This window comes from Sciurus vulgaris (assembly GCF_902686455.1).
Source record: "Sciurus vulgaris genome assembly, chromosome: 11".
Classification (NCBI taxonomy): Eukaryota; Metazoa; Chordata; class Mammalia; order Rodentia; family Sciuridae; genus Sciurus; species Sciurus vulgaris.
The window spans coordinates 90133312-90155627 of record NC_136472.1 but is presented as its reverse complement, the minus strand read 5'-3'; the positions used below and the strand labels follow the sequence as shown (position 1 = coordinate 90155627).

At 33.1% G+C, this 22316-nt stretch overlaps 1 protein-coding gene across 8 annotated transcripts in view; it reads right to left on the bottom strand.

Moving 5' to 3' along the window:
• DEUP1 (deuterosome assembly protein 1) overlaps positions 1-22316 on the bottom strand; it is a 97141-nt gene that overhangs the window by 8391 nt on the left and 66434 nt on the right. For all 8 annotated transcript variants that reach the window (XM_079103626.1, XM_079103630.1, XM_079103629.1 and 5 more), the window contains 4 exons: positions 20470-20667; positions 18754-18840; positions 7971-8167; positions 3227-3341 (listed from right to left, as the gene is read on the bottom strand). In XM_079103626.1, coding sequence (XP_078959752.1) covers positions 3227-3341; positions 7971-8167; positions 18754-18840; positions 20470-20667 — 597 coding nt within the window. The remainder of the gene's footprint in view (positions 1-3226; positions 3342-7970; positions 8168-18753; positions 18841-20469; positions 20668-22316) is intronic.

Sequence of the window (22316 nt, the reverse complement as noted above, 5' to 3'; positions counted from 1 at the left end):
TATAAAAAATCAAATGAAAATTTAAAAATTTAAAATATTAAAACTTAAATTGAGAATCTTCCCTCCCACTTGCTTTATGAGGTCTGCATAATCTGACACCCAAACCTAGGACCATCAAAGGAAAATTACAGGTCAATTTGTCTTGTGAACACCAAATAAAAATTCTAAACCAAATGTTAACAGACCAAATTTAGTGACTGAGTTAGGTTTATTCCAAGAATGCAAAGCTGGGTTAATCTAAAATCAAGATAAAATATTATATTATCCAAGCAAAGGAGAAAATCTATGGTCATTTTAATGGAGACAGAAAAGACATTTGATAAAACCTTGTATCTAGTCATGAAAAAATTTGCAATACAGGAATAAAAGATAATTTCCCTAATCTTTTAAAAGGAATCTACCAAATATCTACAAGAAATGTCATACACAATGGTGAAATGTTGAGAGCTTTTCTCTTGTAACAAGGCACAGGTGAAGCATGTTGCTAATACCATTTCCCAATATTACTGGAGGTACAAGTCAGTACAATAAGGGAAGGAAAAAGAAAAATGTATAAAACTGACATTATTTTGAGTGAGTACAGAAAATCTGAAAGAATCTATAGGACTGGAATAAGAGGCTAGGGTTAATTGAACATTTCAAAGGAAAAAGAGGTTGAGACTCTCCTGTATCATATGCAAAAATTAATTCCAGTTACATTATATATCTAAATTTGAAACACAAAGTTTCTAGAAGATAACAATACTTTCATAACCTTATGACAGTTTTAAATAGGAATTTTCAGAAAACTGAAAATAGAATATCAAATATATTAACTACAAAGGATAAGATTCATAAATTTGAGTATACTAAAATTAGGAACTTCTCATCAAAAGAGAATTAAGAGGCATGTAAGAGTAGAAGAAGGTGTTTGCAATATACATAACCAATGAAAGACTTCTATCCAGAATATATAAAGAATTCCTACTAATCAATAAGAATAAAGGCAATCAACAGAAAATTAGGCAAGGACATTTAACAGACATGCCACGAAGGAGTATCTAAAAATGGCCAATAAACATGTAACAAGATGCTCGACCTCATTTGTTAGTAGAGGAGTATGAATTAAAATCACAATATGATATTAACTATACACTGACCTTAAAGGCTAAAATAAAAAAAGACTAACAACTACAAGTGTTTGAAAGAACATAGAATAAGGAAAGCTCTCATACACTACTTTCTGGGGTATTCATTGGTTCAAATAGTAAAGTCTGTAAATATCTCCTAAAGCTGACCATAGCGATATCATATGAAATAGAAATGTGTATACATGTGCACCAAAAGATATGTTTTAGCAGCATTATTTGTAATAACCCCCAACTAGAAATAAATGCCCATCAAATTAATGCAGAATTAATTATAGCATCATTGTATATTTGTATACAATGGTATTCTATAGAAAAATGTGTAAATTACAGCTACATATAACAATGTGGATAATGATGAATCTCAGAAATGATGTTGAGCAAAATAAGCCAGACATAAGAATACAGCTGGGTGCAGTGGCACATGCTTGTAATTTCAGTGGCTCAGGAGGCTGAGGCAGGAGGATTGCAGGTTTGAAGCCAGCCTCAGCAACTTAGTGAGGCTGTAAGCAACCTAGTGAGACTGTCTCAAAATAAAAAATAAAAAAGGCAAGTGGGCTTTAAGGATATGAACAGACACTTCACAGAAGAAGATGTACAAGCAATCAACAAACATATGAAGAAAATGTTCACCATCTTTAGTAATAAGAGAAATGCAAATCAAAACTGCACTAAGATTCCATCTCACCCCAATTAGCACGGCGATTATCAAGAATACAAGCAACAATAGATGTTGGAGAGGATGTGGGGAAAAAGGTACACTCATACATTGCTGGTGGGGTTGCAAATTAGTGCAGCCACTCTGGAAAGCAGTGTGGAGATTCTTTAGAAAGCTTGGAATGGACCCACCATTTGACCCAGCTATCCCACTCCTCAGGCTATAACCAAAGGACTTAAAATCAGCATACCACAAAGATATAGCCACATCAATGTTCATAGCTGCTCAATTCACAATAGCCTGACTGTGGAACCAACCTAGATGTCCTTCAATTGATGAATGGATAAAGAAACTGTGGTATGTATGTATACACTGTGGTATATATATACACACACACACACACACACACACACACAATGGAATATTACTCAGTCATAAAGAATCATAAAATTATGGCATTTGCAGGCAAATTGGAGAATATCATGCTAAGTGAGATAAGCCAATCTCAAAAATCCAAAAGACAAATGATCTCATTGATAAGCGGATGATGACACGTAATGAGGGGGGAGGGGGCATGAATGGAGGAAGGAGGGACTGTATAGAGGGAAAAGAGGGGTGGGAGGGGTGGGGGGAGGAAAAAATAATGGAATGAATCAAACATCATTACCCTATGTAAATGTATGATTATGCAAATGGTATGCTGTTACTCCACGTAACATGTATCCCATTTGTTTACAATAATAATAAATTAAAAAAAAAAGAAGTAAAGGTTTGCCTTCTCCACCCCCCCAAAAAAATAAATAAAAATAAAAAATAAAAAATAAAAAAGGCTGGGGCTAAATGCCCTTGGGTTCAATTCCTAGTATAAAAAAAAAATACAGCATAGAGAATGATACACTTTCCATAAAATTTACAAATGGGCAAAACTGATGATGTTAAAGGTTAGGATAGTGGTTATCTTGGAAGCAAGAGGAAACGGACTGGAAAGGAAAGGGACACAGTGGGGCTTCTGATGCTGACAATACTCTGTGTATATATAGTAGTTATATCAATGTTTCCTTGCATGATTCAAGTTTCCTATTTAGGATTTGTATATGTATTTGCAAGTGTGTCAGAGTCAGTAAAAATATGCTTTTAAAAAGGCACAAAAGATCTTGGAATATCCGGGGTGAGTCCCAAACACTTGCATTTTGAAAGAGCATCACCAGTAATTCTGACCTGTACTAGAGGTTAATAACCATCGCCTGAAATACTCAATGAAATATTATGGGTCTCTTTTCCTTCCATAGATGTGTATGGCCAAATGACTCACAGACCCATCTTGTAGTCTATTCAAGAAGTGACTTTTTTTTTTAACTACTACATACATCAGCATATTGGTATCAGTGTAAAAGTCATTATCCCTTAAAGAAAAAAAAAAATCCAGCAAGCAGAAACTCACCAGCGGGAATACTTCATCATCACTAACCAAAGGACTTGCCATTTCTTTGGTTCGAAATGTCAGAGGTGGCATAGGAGGCGTGGCACTTCTATTTGGTTCATGATCTTGGCTAAGTCTAAAAGAGAAGGAATAGTTGTCCTTATTGCTACCAAGGGTACATGTTTGTTATGTTGTGAAGGATTTTAATGTTCTGATGTCCAGCTAGGGGAAAACATAACAAAATGTTTAGTCTTTGAAAATGTTTTCTATGAATAATTTCTACTGCACTGAATAGGGTTAGGGATGGGAATCAGTGGTAGAGATCTTGTTTAAAAAAGACTTAGAAGTACTAATAATGATGCAGAAAACCAAAAAATTCCTAAAGACATTCTGCAATCTTTGTTGCCTATATTGCTCGTCTTTCTGTCTTCTGCTTTTGTATTTCTTGGTCATTTAAATAACTGAAGCTTTCTGAGAGAAATCTCAAACACCACTGCCATGGACATTTCTAAACAGACACTCTTTTTTTATTCTCTATTATACTTGACCTTGCTGGTTTTCTTAATAGAACTCTATATATTTTACTGATAAAACAAGTCTCTGTGTAGCAGTAACTCTAATTTCAATAGGGTTTAATAATCTATAACACGTTTTCAGTTTACATATCTCCTAAGCTCCTCCATTTACTAGTTTTGTGTTTCTGAGGAAATGACTTTATCTTGCTGTGACTTTAATTTTCTCACTTAAAAGTTAGGGTTGCTATGACAGTTAAATGATGAATACATGTAAAATACCTAGACCACAATGCCTGGCATATATAAAATACACAACAAAGATTGAATGCTTTTATTTTAAACTCATTTGATCTTCAAAATAATCCTATAGGGCGAACACTATCCACAGAAGAGGAAACAAAAATTTAGAAACTATATCCTTTATCTAATAGTTTATTTTAAAATCAGATTAAATTGCTAGGAAGTGATGATTTGGGATTTTTGACTCAACTCCATGTTCACCTGACATTAAACTCCACAATTTAATAAAAAGCATAGTATGCTTTAATTTAATAAAAAGCTTATGCCAAAATACAGGGTAGAAGATGAGACTGAAAAATACTAGTGAGATTTTAAATTTTGGTCTGCTAACCAGATAAATGAGTAATAAAACAAAGTAACAGATCAGTTTACCCTGAAATTTTATTGAAAAAGTCCCAACAATATGTGTTATTTAGGATTAAATTGCTATCTTTCATGATAATGGGGTTTAAATTTAATAATCAAAGACCATGAAAATATAAAAATCTATCCAATTTAAAATTATTTAGTTTTACTAACATCCAAGTTTCCCATAGGTATTAACCATTTTCATAGCCTTCATATTTTAATTTGACATAGTTAAAAAATCCACATTATATTTCTCTTTTCTTATCCAAAGACCAATCTATCTAGATTTGTTTCTTATTATGCAAACATTTCAAAGCTATGCATACAAATAGCAATAAAAGTTAAGTGAGGCATCTGTAAATTAGTACATAAAAACAAACACAACATGTTTCCCATTTTTACTTATCTTGACATAAATCTTTTCCCCCATTCTCCAAAACCATAATTACCATGGAAACAGAACAGCAAATTAACTGAAATAACACGGTTTATGATGTGCACAATAAGATGAAACATCTCACAATTCAAACAGAATGATAACAGTTGCATAGTACATCTGCATTTAATTTTTGCCTGAACCTTTTAATTTGAGTAAAACTACCATCTATACTTCAGAGCACAGTGGAAAAAACAAGATAATCATAGAAATGATTCAAGAAATATATATATATATATCTGTATTCTCAATTACACAGAGATTTCAGGCAAAGTATTATTTGTTCTAAAGTATCTAAATAATTATCTCAATTATCCATTTTGCTATGGATGTATAGATACAGTTTTATGATGTTAATTACTAAAATTTATGTGGGAACATTCTTTTTATAGTAAGATCAATAAAATGTAAGATCAAAAGGAAAGACTACATTATGAAGTAAAGTGCTTCTGTTTTAAATCAACTTTATATCTGACAAGCTCTTCTTCTAGAATATAGCTATTCAAATACTTCATAAAACCACCCTGCATAAAATGCTACATATATCAATTTAAAAGCTATCTTAAAAATTATTTCAGATGGCTTTTAATATCCCCTCACAAGCTGATCTGTTCAATTAACTTTTCCATGGATCCTATTCCAAGGCCCCTGCACAATTCTGATAGGACCAGTTGTGCTGGGGAGCAGAACTCTTATCTACTGGAGTGTTGAGTCAGCTTTGCAATTTTTAGTCCTCTACGTGTACTGACACCCCTCCCTCCAGTGTTTTCCCTCTAGGATAGGGGATCAACTCCTCAGCATAAAACAAGACCCCATCATAAACTATGCAAGTGTTTTCCAGCCTCACCTAAAACTCCACACAGGCTCCTGATTCTATGAACTGCTCATTGTTTCCTGGCCTAAAACCATTCAGCTGTCTTGCTTCTTTTTGAGTAACACGATGGTATATAATTTTCTCAACTTAGTTTTGGCTTCTAGGTGACTATTCACTCCTTGACAGGGAAACTTGAAAGTGGTAATGACCAATCTGCTGACTTTGTGACTTTTTAGTATTTGAAACGTTTAATTTATTAGCTAGGATTGAAGTCATTTTAATGATTAATGTTTGTGATTATTAAAATCTTTCCTGTACATGATACAACTTTTAAAATCATAAATTCACTTTTAAGTACATATCTCATATAGAGACAAGCTCCATTTATTATAAAACTGATTTATCATTAAAATTAGTTATATATTAATAGTTCTGGATACCACTATGTCAAATTTGCTTGTAAGTAATTGAAACTTTAAAACTTTTAACTGTTAAGGACAATACTCAGAACACCCTAACCAAATTCAACTACGTCTCATAATTTTTTAAAAAGTGCTGAGTAACTATCGTATTGGAAAGTAAATGCTTTGGAATATCCTAAGGTGCTTCGAATTTTAAGTGAGTGAACATTAAAAACATCACTTTGAAGAGGAGTGAAAAACGCAAAAGTTGGGTTAAGTGTGAATAAAAGATTACTTAGTGTACAAATCTTCAGTTAAAAGCAAGAATTTCCCTACACTAGATTTAAAATTTTTGTGGCATGTTATCTTCATAAACCTTTGTCTAAAATATTTTTCCTTCCTAAAATACTCAATAAGAACCTACTGCATTAGTTATTGATATGTAACAGTGACATATATTTTCTGATTATATATTATTGACTATCTGACTTCACGAAGCTGTGTTTCGAGGGAAAGAAATATTTCATTTTTCACTTGCTAAAATTAATAGAGAGGTTTCTGCTTTATAGTTCTCCACTGGTGAGTTCACAGTGTCCTTGCGTCTCAACAACTCTTCCCCATAGTGGGTTCTACATGTAATAATTTATTCAGAACATTTGAAATGCTGTTTCTTTTAAAAACCAGGTCACTGGAGAACACTGAAATCAGATGAGGCATTAAAACAAATTTAATGAAACTTTCAACAAATGAAACTAGCAGGACACAAGGCTTTACAGCGGGAACAGTCGTCCAAACTGCTTATTAAGATAATCTCCTGCTGAGCATTTTACCTCTTATGTTGCTTTCTCTGTCCCCTACTGTCTTGTTTTTGTTAGGCACTTTTAACACATTCTGTACTGTCTGACAAAGAGAAAAAAAGGGGCACTTGAAACAAGAAAAATACTTTTTACAAATAATAAAAGTCACAGTAACTGTCTTTTTTTCTAAATTATAACACCTGGCACCCTCATTTAAGGCTTTCAAAGTTATTTCCACAAGAAAGTATAGGCAGCAGCGTGCTGCACCCAATGGGTGATCACTACAGTGACTGATGATTACACAGGAAGACTCTTTATGGTATATTTAGGGATCTTGTCTACCTTACCTGGGAGTTATTGTTTGACCTACAGAGAACTGAAAGTCGGGAAGCACTTTGTAAAGCGTTTATTTAATATTAGAAAATATATTCTTCTACCCAAATCAAGATGAGGTTCTTTGAATGGGTTTTCAGATATGCTGGACAACACACACGAGCATGTTCACCAGAGAAATGGCTGTGGCCAGTGGCCTCTTCCATCCTCTCTCTACTGCTTTTATAATGCTGCCGCCGCCTTGCCTCCACAACACCCCACCACTGATGCTTTTTTGGGGGTAGTGGTCAATCACCTGAAGAGGGGTTATTAATTTGGCACTTTTGAATGGTTGCTATTTCATGTAGCAGGTGAGTGTCTGTCCTTCTAATACATACATATAGGGCTGGCATGGTGAAAGGAGAGAACTGTGCTACACCTGTGAGAATCTTGAACAGTAACATTTTTTAAATGTCCTGTTAACTTTTGGATTTATCTCCTGTAGATATGCATAGTTAACAAGATAAGCCAAGCACACCTGTCCCCCACAGGAGTATATTTGAGGAAATATCAGATCCAGCTATTAGTCTATTCACCAAAACATACATTTTAGGTCCTATGAGTTACTAGAGAAGCATTACTATTATTATAAATACAATTTTTTAGTAATAATATCAGTAATAATGGCTAAACAACTACTCTTTATCTTAGTCCCAAGACCAAGAAGCAATAATGGCTAAATAACTTAAGAGAAAGAACATAAAGTTATAAAATAAATTAATTGAAGATAATGTCAATAAATGTTTTTAAACTTATGTCCTTATATAATGGAGCTGGCATACCTATCTTCATTTTTTTCCATTTTTATTTGGTTTTGATAGGAGTATCTTCCTGTTTCTTCATAGGAATTTTGATTAGACCATGCTGATTTTCCATTGACATGAAGTTTTGCAAGATCACTTCGGAGCCTTTCATTCTCATATTCCAGTTTGTTAATGGATGTATGCCTTGAATATTCCCTGTTAGTGAAGTCCATGCTCTAGAGAATGAAATAAACTATCATTGAATAAATTGGTCCTTATAAATGATGCATATTTTCTGTGTGTTTGGACACATGGGCTTTATGGTCCTTTCATTTGAGCCAAGAAATGTGGTGTTATTTTGCTCACTTCCTAAATGCTCCTCCTCCCTTCTCCTCACAAGAAGCAGATACTCAGTGACAACAGCTGCTGAACACATTCCCAAGAAAAGCAGGGCACACAGTACTGTCTGTGCTCTAACACAGAAAAGGTTTATCATTCTCCAGAACAAATTGGCCAGAGTTAAAGCTTATGAGTTTATAGGTCTACCTCCTACTGTTGATTAATAATGGAAACAACATATGTTTCAACTTTAAAGGAATATTTTTTCTGATTAAAATAATTCATATCCTTATAGAATCTATGGGATGATATTAAGAAATAAATATTCCATACTATCACCACTCAGTGATAACTGCTAATATTCATCTTTATAGTCTTTTTTTCTATCAATAGGAAATACATATACTCAACAAAAATGTCATTAATTATAATGTATGGATACTTATAAAATTATAATAATCATTACAAAATTATAATATACAAAGAGCAATAAAGTTTTGGAGACTGTTTTTTCCCTTTGAAAATTATATATACTTCAAAAATAAGATTTTTAATGACTGCATCAAAGATGTATAAATGAATTTATTTAACTGTCCCTGATACTGAAGTTTTAGTTTGCCTTCAAAATTATAAATTTGATTTCCTCATGCATAAATCTTAATATGTCTTTAGACAGATTCCAAAGAGTGGGGATCACTAGGATAAATTATATGAATATTTCTGAGGAACTTGATTAAGAAGTGTCATTTTCCCCCTGTAAGTTGGAGAAATTCGAAGTATAGTTTCATATCAATTAAGGGGTCTGTTTTATCACACTAACAATAATTTATTATTATTAACTTTTAAAATGTGCGACCTTGATACATGACATAGTAACTTTATTCATGAAGTTGGGAATATTTTCACATTTTTTTTCTGGCAATATTTACTCCATCTTTATTCAGTTGCCTATTTGTGTTCTTTGCTCATTTTTCCATTAGGGTGTTTGTGTTTTACTATTTTGAAACAATTTTCTAACATTAGGGATAGTAATCCATTGTTTTTTCAGTTGTTCCAAAGTATGTTTTCCATGTGATTTTTATTGTATGATGTGTTTTATCTAGAAAGTTTTTTTTAAGTGAAATCTCTTAGTCTTTTTCTTTTGTGACTTCTTCACTTTTAAATTTCAATTTTCTTTTTATCGTAAAAGCTATTAAATGTTCAATTGCACTCTCTTCTGTTTGTTTTATAATTTTATTCTTTTAATTATTTGGCTTATTCATAATTATTTTTGTTATGAGATTAAAAATAATAAATTATTCCAATTATTCAAACATCCATTTAATCATCAGTGGCTTATACTAAATCCATATAGAGTGGGGTTTGATTCAGGATCATTTTATCCTGCTGATCCTACAGATGAGATTGTGCCAGCATCACACAGTTTTGAGCAATGTAGCATCATAATTAAATTTTACTATCTAGTATGGGATACTCAATTTTAATGCATCCTCAAAATAGAAAGTGAGTATGTTTAAATCACAAAATGAGAGTTTTAGAGTAAGAATAGAGATTTCTGAGTCTTTTAAATTAAATGTTACATGAAATTTCCTAGGGAGTGTCTAAATTTTACTTCTCACAAAGTTTTACAAGATAGTTTATATTCTCAAAATGAAAACTCATAAAAATGCTTCATATGATTCTATGTTGTCCTCCTTATCCTATGATTTGCAATGTCCATGAGTTGCACAGCAGCTGATTAAATAATTGTTTTCTGATTTCAGAGGGTAATATTCTAGCACGAAAAGCATAACTTAAGAAAGCATCTTTTTGACATTCCCAATGTCTGAGGTTCAAAGTCCATAAGCCTATAATGATTATAGCTTAGATCTTTCTTTTTGAAGTTCCTAAATATAAAGTTTTGAGTGCCATTCCTACAGGCTGCCACCCTGTAAAAATCATTTTAAATTTTCTAAAGTTTTTGACTAACTGCACATTGAAAATTATCCACATAGTCTCTTATTAATATCAAGGCTGATAATTTAGTGTAGAAATGTATACATATTATGTATTAAATATGTTTGCCTATTTTTAAAAAAATTTTTATTCAAAGGGCCAAGTCAGCTTACTATACTTTCTTTTACTGCCTAATGCATTATGGAACTTTAGTAAATATGTAAGAAGACCTCATTATTGAATGGAAGAAAATGCTCCAGGAGAGCAAACTGTAAAACGTTTTTACTAGTACATTATAGTTATACATAACACTGGAGTTCATTTTGACATAATCATACATGCCTGGATAATAATTTGCTCTACTTCAGTCCCCAGTACTTCCCTTTTCCCTCTCCTCCTCGCTTCCCCTGTTCCTTTTCCTCTTCTCCACTGGTCTTCCTTCTATTTATTTGTAGTTCTTGAAAAAAATGGTGCTTTATATATATATATATATAAATATATAAATATAAACACATATAGATATGTGTAACATATCTATATATATCTATAAAAGTGAGATTCACTGTGGTATATTCACATATGTACATAGCATAATTTAGTTGATTTCATTCCACTGTTCCTCCCTTTTCTTTTCTGTCCCTCCTCCCTCTTCTTATATCCCCTCCTCTACTCCACTGATCTCCCTTTTATTTCACAAAACAATCCTGGGTGGGTTACATGCTTCTTAATCTTGAAACAAGGTGGTCCTTGAAAAAAGAGCCCTTGGAGGTATTTCCATTAGGCCTTTGCCTTTAGAATTTCTCAGTATTTACTCTTCTGAGACACCATGTAAAAGAACCATCATCTATAATCTTTTGCTTTACAGGAAGGAGGATTGCTCATTCTAAAATTAGAGTAGATTTGCAATAAACAAAGAAGCAGAATCTTATAAAATTTTGCCCTTCAACAGGAAAAATATTAATAAAGGCAAATCTGGGTGAAAAGTTAGACCAGAAACTTATCTTTGGATGAGATTCAAAATATGACTCCAGATATCTGTCACAAGATACATAATTTTAATCGTTTGTTGCTCAATTGAAATTATATTCAAGATTTTTCTAAAAAATTAGATTTTATCTATGACTATTTCGAGTTCAGTGTTGGCTTACAGCAATTAAGAATAATAGTAATGATTTTTAAAAGCCCTTCAATTTTCTAAATATACCATAATTAAATAAGTGTTATGAAAATGATCTAAAAGAATTACACAGGTAATGTATTTGTTTTATATTTAAGAGCATATGCCATTGTTCTTGACAATAGCCTTTTTGAGTTCTCTTGTTTTGTGTTTTTCTTAAATACTCTTTTAGTTATTTCATAACTATATCCCCATGAGGTGTTTATCATTTGAAAATTCACATTAATTAAACTACATCTGTATTTCTTTCTCCATCCTCCCCTGCCCATCCCACTCCCCACCCCTGCTTTTGTGGTAGTACTGGGGATCTAATCCAGGACTTCATGCATGCAAGACAAGTGAGACCAGTATTCTTCCACTGAGCCCCACAGGGCTACCTATGTGTTTCTGATGGGTTCTTTTATTTAGACCTATTATCTGATTCTTATTTCTTTCAAAATTTTAGAGTTCCATAGTTTTAATTCATTTCTTTGTTTTTAGAATGGTAAAATCACCTGGTTACTTACTTGGAAAGGTTAGAATGAGGCCAGTTGAATTACTGAAATGCCTGAATTTTAGCGTTATACATGTAGTGTTTTTCTTTTTAGTTATGTATATTATAGTTTGGAAGCTCATGTGAGAGATAACAAGAAAGTTCAAAGGAGAAATGATTGGGTTATGAGAGCCTTAACCCAAATAGTGAATTAATCCCCTGATGGTGACTGAAGGTGGTGGGGTGGGACTTTGGGGTATATACGTTTTATCTGTGGAGTGGCGTCTCTCTCTCTGCTTTCTGATCATCATGTGGGCTGCTTACTTCCACCACGCTCTTCCACCATGATGCTGTGCCTCACCTTGAGCCCCTGCTGCCTATGAACGGAGACCCCCCAAACCGTGAGTCCCTAAATAAACTGTCCTCCTCTCCAGTTGTTCTGGTCAGACCTTTTAGTCACAGCAGCAAAATAGGTGACTAAAACAATATTCAATAATAATAATAACAAATATTTCTATAGAAAGAAAGATTTTAGTCATACTTTATGGTTAGCATGTTAGTTTATAGTATGTAAATGTAATAATCATTGGGAGGGTGCTGATTTTTATGCCACTGCTTTATTTAGCTAACTTTATGGATATTGAAAAGCAAATTAGTTTTCTTAAAAATTGCCATAAATTCTGAGGTATAATTAATTCAGTAAAAATTGTTACAGTTCTCTTAAAGTAAAATTAATAAGTACAATGATAGGACCAAGTCAATATAGAATCAAAGAAAACTGTCATGATAAACTTGATTATTTGTTAGATACCCAGGAGAAGAATAAAAGAAAACCCCTGTTTTTTCTATGCAGTCAGATTTCAACACAAACTCAATGAAAATATCTCTTGCCAAGCCAGGAGCCTCTTGCTAGTTTTCAGATACTCTTCTAAGTATCTCACGGAGATAGACACCAGGTGATTGTCCCAGCAGAACATTCCCTGCATGAAAACAGGAACTGCGTTGCCTGGTCCATACACTGGTGGCAACTGAGTGAAGACCACCTGCTCCTTCCATCGAATGGGTCCCTTTGATAAACTGTCTCCCCATAAGTGAAAATGAGCAGGGAGCTTCACAGTTAGTAATGCAGAAATATTCTCAAAGCTACAGCTATTTAAATATGACTAATTAGAAGATCAGTAATTTTGATGTCTACAAAGGAAAAGGAAATTATTGTTTTAATGTTATCCAAATATCACAAGTGTTAGAAGGCTTAAAAATAATGATGTAAATATTTTGTTTCTTATTGCCTGAGGTGAAATTTCAGTACCAATTGTTTAAACCTGTGTTTATTTATCCTTTCCAACTATTTCAGAAATAATTACCTTATTATGGGATTTTTTTCCCCCACTTATGGAATTTTAACACAAAACAGAAATGAGTTTTTATCATTTTTAAGAAACTAGCAAAAGTACAACAAAATAAAACAAACCAGGAAAAAGAAATTGATTGATAAAAGTAAAAAATAAATGAAGTGGGTAAAAAAATAGATCCAAAAGCCAATGCTTTTAAATAATAATAAAATAAATAAAACTCTTATGACTCAGAATTAAAACAAAGAAAGAAATAAATGTTCAGCTTTAACATTAGGAATAAGAAAGGGAATATAAAAAGAATATAAAAATGATGAAAAGATTATAGGCTATTATTAATTCATAACAAGGAAAGAAATTGAAATGGGTAGAGTTCCTAGAAAAATACAAATTACCAAAATGAACTAAGAAGTAGTGAAATGTTAATATGCCAAAGAAAAGATAAATGAAATTTACCAGATCTGGATGGTTTTACAGCTAAATACTTTTTAACCTTTACGGGACTGATAATTTCCATATTGTTTAAACTACTCCAGACTACTTATAAAACTAGAGAGCTCCCAATTTATATTAAAAAGCCAGCTTTGAAAAAGGGAAAACTATATACAAATCCCATATATACACACAGATCTTAGTTTCTAAATAAAATATTAACACAGAGAATTCAGGAGTATATCAAAATTCCTAAAATATGACTCTTATGGGTTGAATTTGTGCTTCTAGAAAAGATATCCCCAGTCCCTCATAACATGACTTTATTTGTGGCATAGTGGCTTTACAAAGGTAACAGAGTTAAAATGAGGTCATAACGTGGGCCTTAATCCAACGTGACTACTGCTATAAAAAAGGAAAATTTGAATACATAAGCAGACACACATGGAGAGAAGACAACATGAAGAAACACAGGAAGTGGATGCCCTTGTGAAGATAGAGATACAGAAAGAACACTATGCCAGGAAAGGATTGAAAGTGACACATCTGCAAGCCAAGGAACACCAAAGGCTGCTGGCAAACCATCAGAAACTAGGAAGAGGCAAGGAAGAATTCTCCCATACGGATTTCAGATGGAGCACAGCCCTGATGACTCCTTAATTTTGGACTTCAAGCCTCCAGAATTCTGAAAAATTAAATTTCTGTTGTTTTAAAGCCACCCTGTTCATGGTACTTTGTTATGGCAGTCCTATCAAACTAATACAATAACTAAAGATTTACTCTAGGAATTCTAATTTGGGTCAATATCAGGAAAATCTATTAACCAGTCTATTACACATCAACAAATAAAAGAACAAAACCCACACTATGTTATCCATGCTGATAAAACTGGCAGCAATTCTTAATAAAAACTCTAAGTAAAGCCGGAATTGAATGATTTAAATATTAAATCAGGAACAAATGTTACACTAAGCAAAAATGTAAATTTAAAATCAGAAACAAGAAAATTTGCCAGTGCACACTATTATTACTTAATACTTTCTTGCAGGTTTTAGCAAAATAGTATGAACAAAAACTGTTATGAACAGTGGGGAAAAAAGTGATACAGCTATTTTTGTTGGTAAGATTATATATCTTAAAAACATAAACACCTCTAGTAAAAATCCTACTAGAATTAATAAAATAATTTGGATTTTTTTCTATATTGGAATAGGTTCCTAGATATGGAAAAAGGAAAATTTTCCATTTACAATAGTAACAAGAATTTTTAAATACCTGGGAATAAATTTAAAAAGAAAGGCACAGAACCAGTACAGAGAAAAATTGTAAAATAGTTTAAAAATATAAAATATGAAGAAACAGATGGAAAAACTTACTATAATAAAAATAATAAAAATTCCAGCTGAGTACAATGGTACATGCCTGTAATCCCAGAAATCCAGAAGGCTGAGGCAAGAGGATCTCAAGAATGAGATCAGTCACAGCAATTTAGACCCTAAGCAACTAAGCAACACCGTATCTCAAAATAAAAGATAACAAAGGACTAGAGATAGGCTTCAGTGGTCAGTCACCCCTGGGTTCAATCCCCATGCCCCTGCCAAAAAAGATTAAATAAATAAAAATTAAAATGCCAGATCTTTCTTTTTTTCTTTTCTTTTTTTTTTTTTTTTTTTTTTTTGTGGTGCTGGGGATCAAACCCAGCGCCTTGTGCTTGCAAGGCAAGCACTCTACCAACTGAGCTATCTCCCCAGCCCAAAATGCCAGATCTTTAAAAATTAATATATGAATTTAATTCAATTCTAAATGTAATACAAAAGGAAGTTATGAGGAGAAACTGGATATACTGAACTTAATGTTCATATAAAAATTTAAATTTTGCTCCTATTTTATATTAATTCAAAATTATACTCAAATAGATTGAAGAATTGGATAAAAAATACAAAAATCTTTGAAAAAAACCTCTAAAGATTACGTATTCATGCAGAAGTTGGGAAAATCCTGTTGTTCAAGGAAAGAAATTCCAAAGCTATAAAGCAAGAAATATACATTTTGGACAAATAAATGTTTAAAACTTCATGATGGCAAAAACATATCATAAGCAAACTTATAATCAATAATTAGAAAATTGTTGTTAAAAATTGGAAATAAAAAGACAAATAACCCAAAAGAAAAATGAGGAAAGACTATATCTATTTCATATTAATACAAATTGCCAATAAATGAACAAAACTATGCTTATCTGTACTCAGAGAAATGAAAATTAAAGTCTATTGAGAAATTATAACCATCATACTGACCATGTTAGTCAGCTTTGCATCCATGATTAAAATACCTGATGACAACTCCTTAGAGGAGGGAAATTTATTTTAGATAACTTTTGGAGATTTAGTCAATAGTTGGCCTACTCCATTGCTCTAGGCCCAAGAAAAGGCCATCATTGGTGGAAATGTGTGGTGGAGAGAAGCTTCTCACCTCATGGCAGGCAAGAAGCAGGAAGAGAAAGGGGAAAGGGCCACAGGAAAGATGAACACTTGCAGAGTATAATCCCAGTGACCCATCTAGGGTAGCCACACCCTACCTACCTACAGTTACCACCCAGTTATTCCATTCAAAGTAGGATGTATTGATTAGATCACAATTCTCATAATCTAATCATTTTACTTCTCAATATTTCTGCATTAACACAAGCTTTGAGGGACACTTCATTTCTAAACCATAACACTGACAAAAACTAAAAAGAATAATAATACCTATTGCTGGCAAGGATGAAAGAGACAAAGGTGGAAATATGATTTGATAACAGCTATTAAAATTAAAACATAACCTGTGAATCATCAAAACCACTTCTAGGAAGCCATTCCAAAACTATATGTAGACACCCACACACACGTGTGTGTTTAATAATATTATTCGTTTAGACAAACCTGAAAACAGAGTTAAAATAATTATGAAAAATGTTTAATAAATTTTGATACATTCATATCATGGAATATAATCAAATATAAATAATGAAAAAGACTTGAAGCAGTTGATTTGGAAGAATTTCAAGGGATATACATTTTTTATTAGTGAATAGTAATTATATAGAATAGTGGGTCTGATTGTGGCATATTAATACATGCCTATAACATACTTTCATCAATTTCATTCCCTAGTACTTCCCTTGCCCTCCCCTCCTCCACTCTCTGGCTTCCTCTTCTCTACCCTACTGCTGTGTCTTCTATTTTCATGAGATCCTCCCTGTGCCACATACCTTGTTTTCTTTCTAGCTTCCACATAGAAGAAAAGACATATGACCCTTGACTTTCTGAGTCTAGCTTATTTCATTTAACATGATGCTGCAATATTGGAATAAAAACAAGACACACAGAAGTATGTGATCCTTATTTTTAAAAATGATAAAATCCCTAAATAGGTCTATGACAACACACACACACACACACACACACACACATACAACACACACACACATTAATGGGTGAGTGGGGTATGATATGAATAGAGGAATGGAGGAAAGGGGAAGGGGCAGAAGCAAGCAAAAAGTAACTGCTGAAATTATTAGTACATAAGTTATGAATGAATTTATAAAAATTATATGTATTATACATGAGTATAACTTTTTTCTAGAAAATACGGAAAAACAAAAATATGTCTACTGTCATGTAAAAATATCTATGTATACAGTCAGAGGCAGTTTTGAGTAATGCATATATTATATATTTATATCTCTAAAAGAGCATCCAACTCACCTTTCAAAGAGAAAAGTGATAGAATTCTACACACTGCTTTGTTAGTACTGGATATCTCTGGTGTTCCAGCTGGTATTGAGAATAGACGTGTGGGTAATTACCTGCTTCTTTATATATCTTTGTATGTTTTATTTCTTAAAAAAAAAATGAACAAAACCAAATGCCTATAGGAACCAGAGTGAAGCAGACTCAGAGGGCTGTGATGACCTAGAAAAAACACCTAAAGACATTCAGATGGAGTTTTAAAAATAATACAAATACTATTTTGTGATTTTAAAAATACACCCATGGAGCCAGGACCTTACTTAACTTTTTATGTATCCAGGGTTTAGAAATGAAACATCTTAGGTGATAAGCAGAGTTTTTCATGTACCAGATAAGGAAACCATATATGTCTTACTTTTTACCCATTTATACTCCAATTACAGGATCTCTAACCATACTAAGAGAAGATGACAGAATGCTTCTAGAGGCGTCTACTCGGCTAGAATATGGATTATTATGAGAATAAGTACATAAAATTGCAGGAATATAGTACCATGACTTAAGAAGAGACTGTGGAGTATGACTAATCCAGCTCCTTCACTTTATCACTGAAGAAACTGAGGCCAGGTTAAGCAATAACAATACTCATATCTTATCCTCTTCATTCTTGACTGAAAATCATTTTAAAACTTCTCTCAGGGCAAATATATAATAAACATGGAACACTAGTATTTTGTTAGTACAATGAATTAAAAATTTTCATATAAAAAAAATCAACCACCAACTGTTTCCTAAAACAATGAAATTGAGACACAGAACCTGCTTAAGTTGCCTTGTGCAAATCTGTAAATTCATTCATTCATGTCTCTTTTAATTCAACCAATGTATATCAAAGACTTACTCTACATCTGATATTGGGAGGTGCTGGTGATACAAACAGTAGGACATGATCCCTGATTGCCCTCCAGGGACAAGCTACAAAACAAGTCACACCAAAACACAAACCAAGTGTTGAAATAATTCATTCTAACTCGGGTTTGGGGAGTGGCTTCATTGAGGGGAAGATTGACATTTAAATCCGGCATGTAGGGTATAGAATTTCAAGGCAACAATTTGAGCAAAAGCAAGGAAATATCATGTTTGGCATGTCTGAGAAATGATCAGAATTGAGGCCAACTCAAAAAAAGAAGAAGGGAGAAAACTAGAAATGAAAATGTTCCAGCCTGAAGATAAAAATGAATTCAACTAAAGTGCAAGACAATTTGCCACTCCAACCCTTGCATGCCTCATACGTGGGAAGTGCTCAATAAATGACGTCTGGGTACATTCTGACCACTATGTAATCTCTTGTTCAATTTATTGAATGAATTCAGCATATTACCATATACTGTCCAGGATCTAAATCTCCCATCATTCCTTTTAGATGTGTGTTTTCTGTTCTGATAGCTTTATATCTCATATCTGAGACCTGAAAAGTGAGTAGATAAAAGGTACATGTAAAGTTCATAATGAAAACTCATAATCCTATTAAAGATAAGGGTGCATACAAATATTTTCTAGTTGTGGTGAAGGGAAACACTTCTCCTTAAGTTTATCAACTGTGTACTCTTATTCACCTCTTGTATCTTTGGCCAGCCCCACTGTAAACTCCTCTTATAAATTAAAACCACATACTTATGATAATGATTCACTTACATTTTCCCTTCCAATTCCCAAATTCCATTTCTTATTGCTATTTTCTATTGTATACAAATTATCACCACAGAAATAGTTTAAAAACACACTTAAAATAACACCATTCATTACATTTCTTTAAGTTTTAAGTATTAAAACTTTTAAGTTTTCCAATATATTACACATAGCTTTCATATTTAATTTGTTCTTTCTGCCAAGTTTCCTTCTTTGTTTGTGTCTCCTTCATTTTGTCTTCTAATTTTTTTTCTTTCCCTGATGTTTTCTTCTTGAAAATACTTAGGATTTGGTATCTGTCCTTTTATCTAGGGCTCATTTCTATATAAAACACTGCCTTAAAGACTTACTTTTGTTAATTACCAAAAATATGCTCATTGACAGCATCCAGAAAATACTTAAGAAGATAAAATTGAAAACAAGAATCATTTATAATCCAACTACCCAGATCATTATAACCAGCTTTACATATTCCTTTTCCACACAGGTACCACTGATGCTATTATCCTGCTGGTTCTGTTTTCCTGTGTCTTGTATATGTTAATTACAGTTTAAAGCTTATAACTGGACAAAGGCTGAGTCTCTTCTGTTTTTATAATACACAGGATTTAATAGTCACACTATTTGTGAAGTGATCTTTGTATGCCTAGAAAGTTATTTAAATTTTTTTCAATAAATGTTTTGTGTTCTGCAAACATGTAGATTTGGAGTAGAGAGGCAGATACATTTTGTGTTCTCAATAGCAGACTATCAATTTGATTATGAATAAGAGATTGAAGGAATTTAAAAAGTAAATAGAAAGGAAGGAGGAAAGGTAGGCAGGCTGGCTGAGAGGGAGGGAGGTAGAGAGAAAATAGAAGTTGCTTGTGACATTTCAGCAGTAAGGTACTGTTGCTGTTTTTCCTCAAGCACTAGACTGTGTATTAAGTGAATGTTCAGTAAATACAAACTGATTTTCATGTTAGAGCATCCATTTTTAAATCCGTAAAGGAATTCTTATACATAAAATGATGGGTGGGAAATGTCCCAGAAAAACTGGAATAGAGTTTTGTTTTTTAAATAAAAATGTTAGTGAATATGACATATAGAAAACAACTGAGAAGGAAAAATTTGATCAGCATGTATGTGGTAGGTGCTCAAAATATGGTTACAAGATAATGGTAGGATGAGATTTAGTGACATTACCTTGCACTGTTGCTTACTTCCCTAATTGTTTTTGAGGAAACTTTATGATATCTCACAAAGGTTTTCGTGACCCTACAAAGTATGTTGTACAAGCATTTCTGTGATGCCAAGTCCCAGAAACAATACTAAGCAATGCAATGCTTTTATCAGTCAATAAGGAAGGCCTTCATGAGCACCAAACAAGAACGTGCCCTGGCAAAGAGCTTTCTTCTTGCCTGCATACCTGTTGCTTTGCTAACATTTTTTCTTTTATTTCTAACTCCATCTTTAGCTGTCTTTCCAGAAGGGCAGCTTTCTTCATGACAGTTGCTATAGTGATCTCCTTCTGATGAAGTTCATCTGTTAAGTCAGAGATTTCATTCCTCATTCTTTCCTGCTCAGAGTTGTGGAACTCTTCCTCTGGATAGAGCTGGCTTCTTATCTGCAGCAGATAGTACCAGAAAACATGAGTGAATCCATTTATTTGTAGAGCAGCTCAAAGCTTTTATTGGCCATGTTCAGTTTTCCTATCCTAAAACTTGAAGAGGACCCACTGTACCTTCCTTTTCTGATCTATGCTAAATTTAAAAAAGGCACTTAGGGCTTGGGTTTTAGCTCAGTGGTAGAGCGCTTCCCTAGCATGTGTGAGGCACTGGGTTTGATTCTCAGCACCACATATAAATAAATGTCAATCGACAACTAAAAAAAATTTTTTTAAACCCAAATAAAACAGGTACTAATATGATTCATTTATTTTTTTCTTTCCAATTTCAAAATTTCATTTCTCATTTCTATTCCCTATTATATACAAATCATCATCTACTACTGACTTGACTTTGGAAGGAATACAAAGTATTGTCAAGCACTTTTTAATGGAGAAAAAAGTTGGCTTAAAGATTTTAAATGACCTGCTTAAAATCATAAAACTAGTAGCTTTAGTCTTTAAATTTGGTGTTTTTTTATTTTTAAACTAAATTATGCTGTACTGTTTGTCACAAACTGCTATGATGTTCAGAACCAATTTATGATACATTTTAAGATTAATGTGTCTACGAAAATGGCATTATCTCCTCCCAGTGAACTCTCTTATTATCCTTAATCTTCGCTATCTTTCCATGGTAGGACCCTTTTGATCATCTGGAACTTCTCTCCTTTGTTCTTCCAAATCTAGGCAGGCAGTAAATTCTGTCCGTTCTTTTTCAACCTCTCTTAAATCTTGCCTCTGGCTCTCCATTCCTACTGCTAATATCTTGACCCAGCCTCCTAGCATATTTCTAGAAACCACTCATGGTTTCTAATTCTTGAGATTCAGAGGTAAAATACATAATCACCAATCTCCACCCACCCCCCAAAATCATCGTATATGGGGGAAATAGAAAAATAAATAGGTAATTCTAGCACAGTGCAATAATCAGTATTAGCAGTATGTAGTTGATGGTGCTTAACCCAGCCTGGGGATGAATTCAAAATAGGGTTCCCAGCGGAGAGGGCATCAGACCAATACTGATGAATGAATGGAAACCAGTCAGAAGAGAGAGATGGAGAAGGAGTCCCAGAAAACATGTAGTAAAACGGGGGGGCGGGGGGGGGGGTGAGTGAGCAATGCACAATCAGTGGACTAAAAGGAGTTGGAGTGGCTAGACCAAGTACCTTATGAAGAATAAGGCTGGAGGGGCTAAGTAGATTCCACTCACAAAGAGATTTGCATGAATTTACCCCAAGGCATTTACTTTTAAAAGTTATTTTTTTCATTTCATCTTGAAACTTTTTAGTTTATAACCTCTAAAAAAATAGGAACTGTGTCTCCCCTCTCTTAACATAGCTAGAAAACATAATAATGTCTAAAAATTTAAATAATTCCTCCATATCATCAAATATCCATGAAGAATTCAAATTTAAAATTGTATTAAAAATGTAACAAATGTTCTTTAAGTTCGTTTAATTGAATTAGGCTCTAATTATGGTCCACCCCTTGAAACTGGTGCATATATCTTTTTAAAGCCTCTCTTTATATGTATTCTAAGTACTTTTCATGCTTCATTTTGTTCAATTGCTACAATCTTTTTCTGGTTTGTAAATAAAAACAACAGG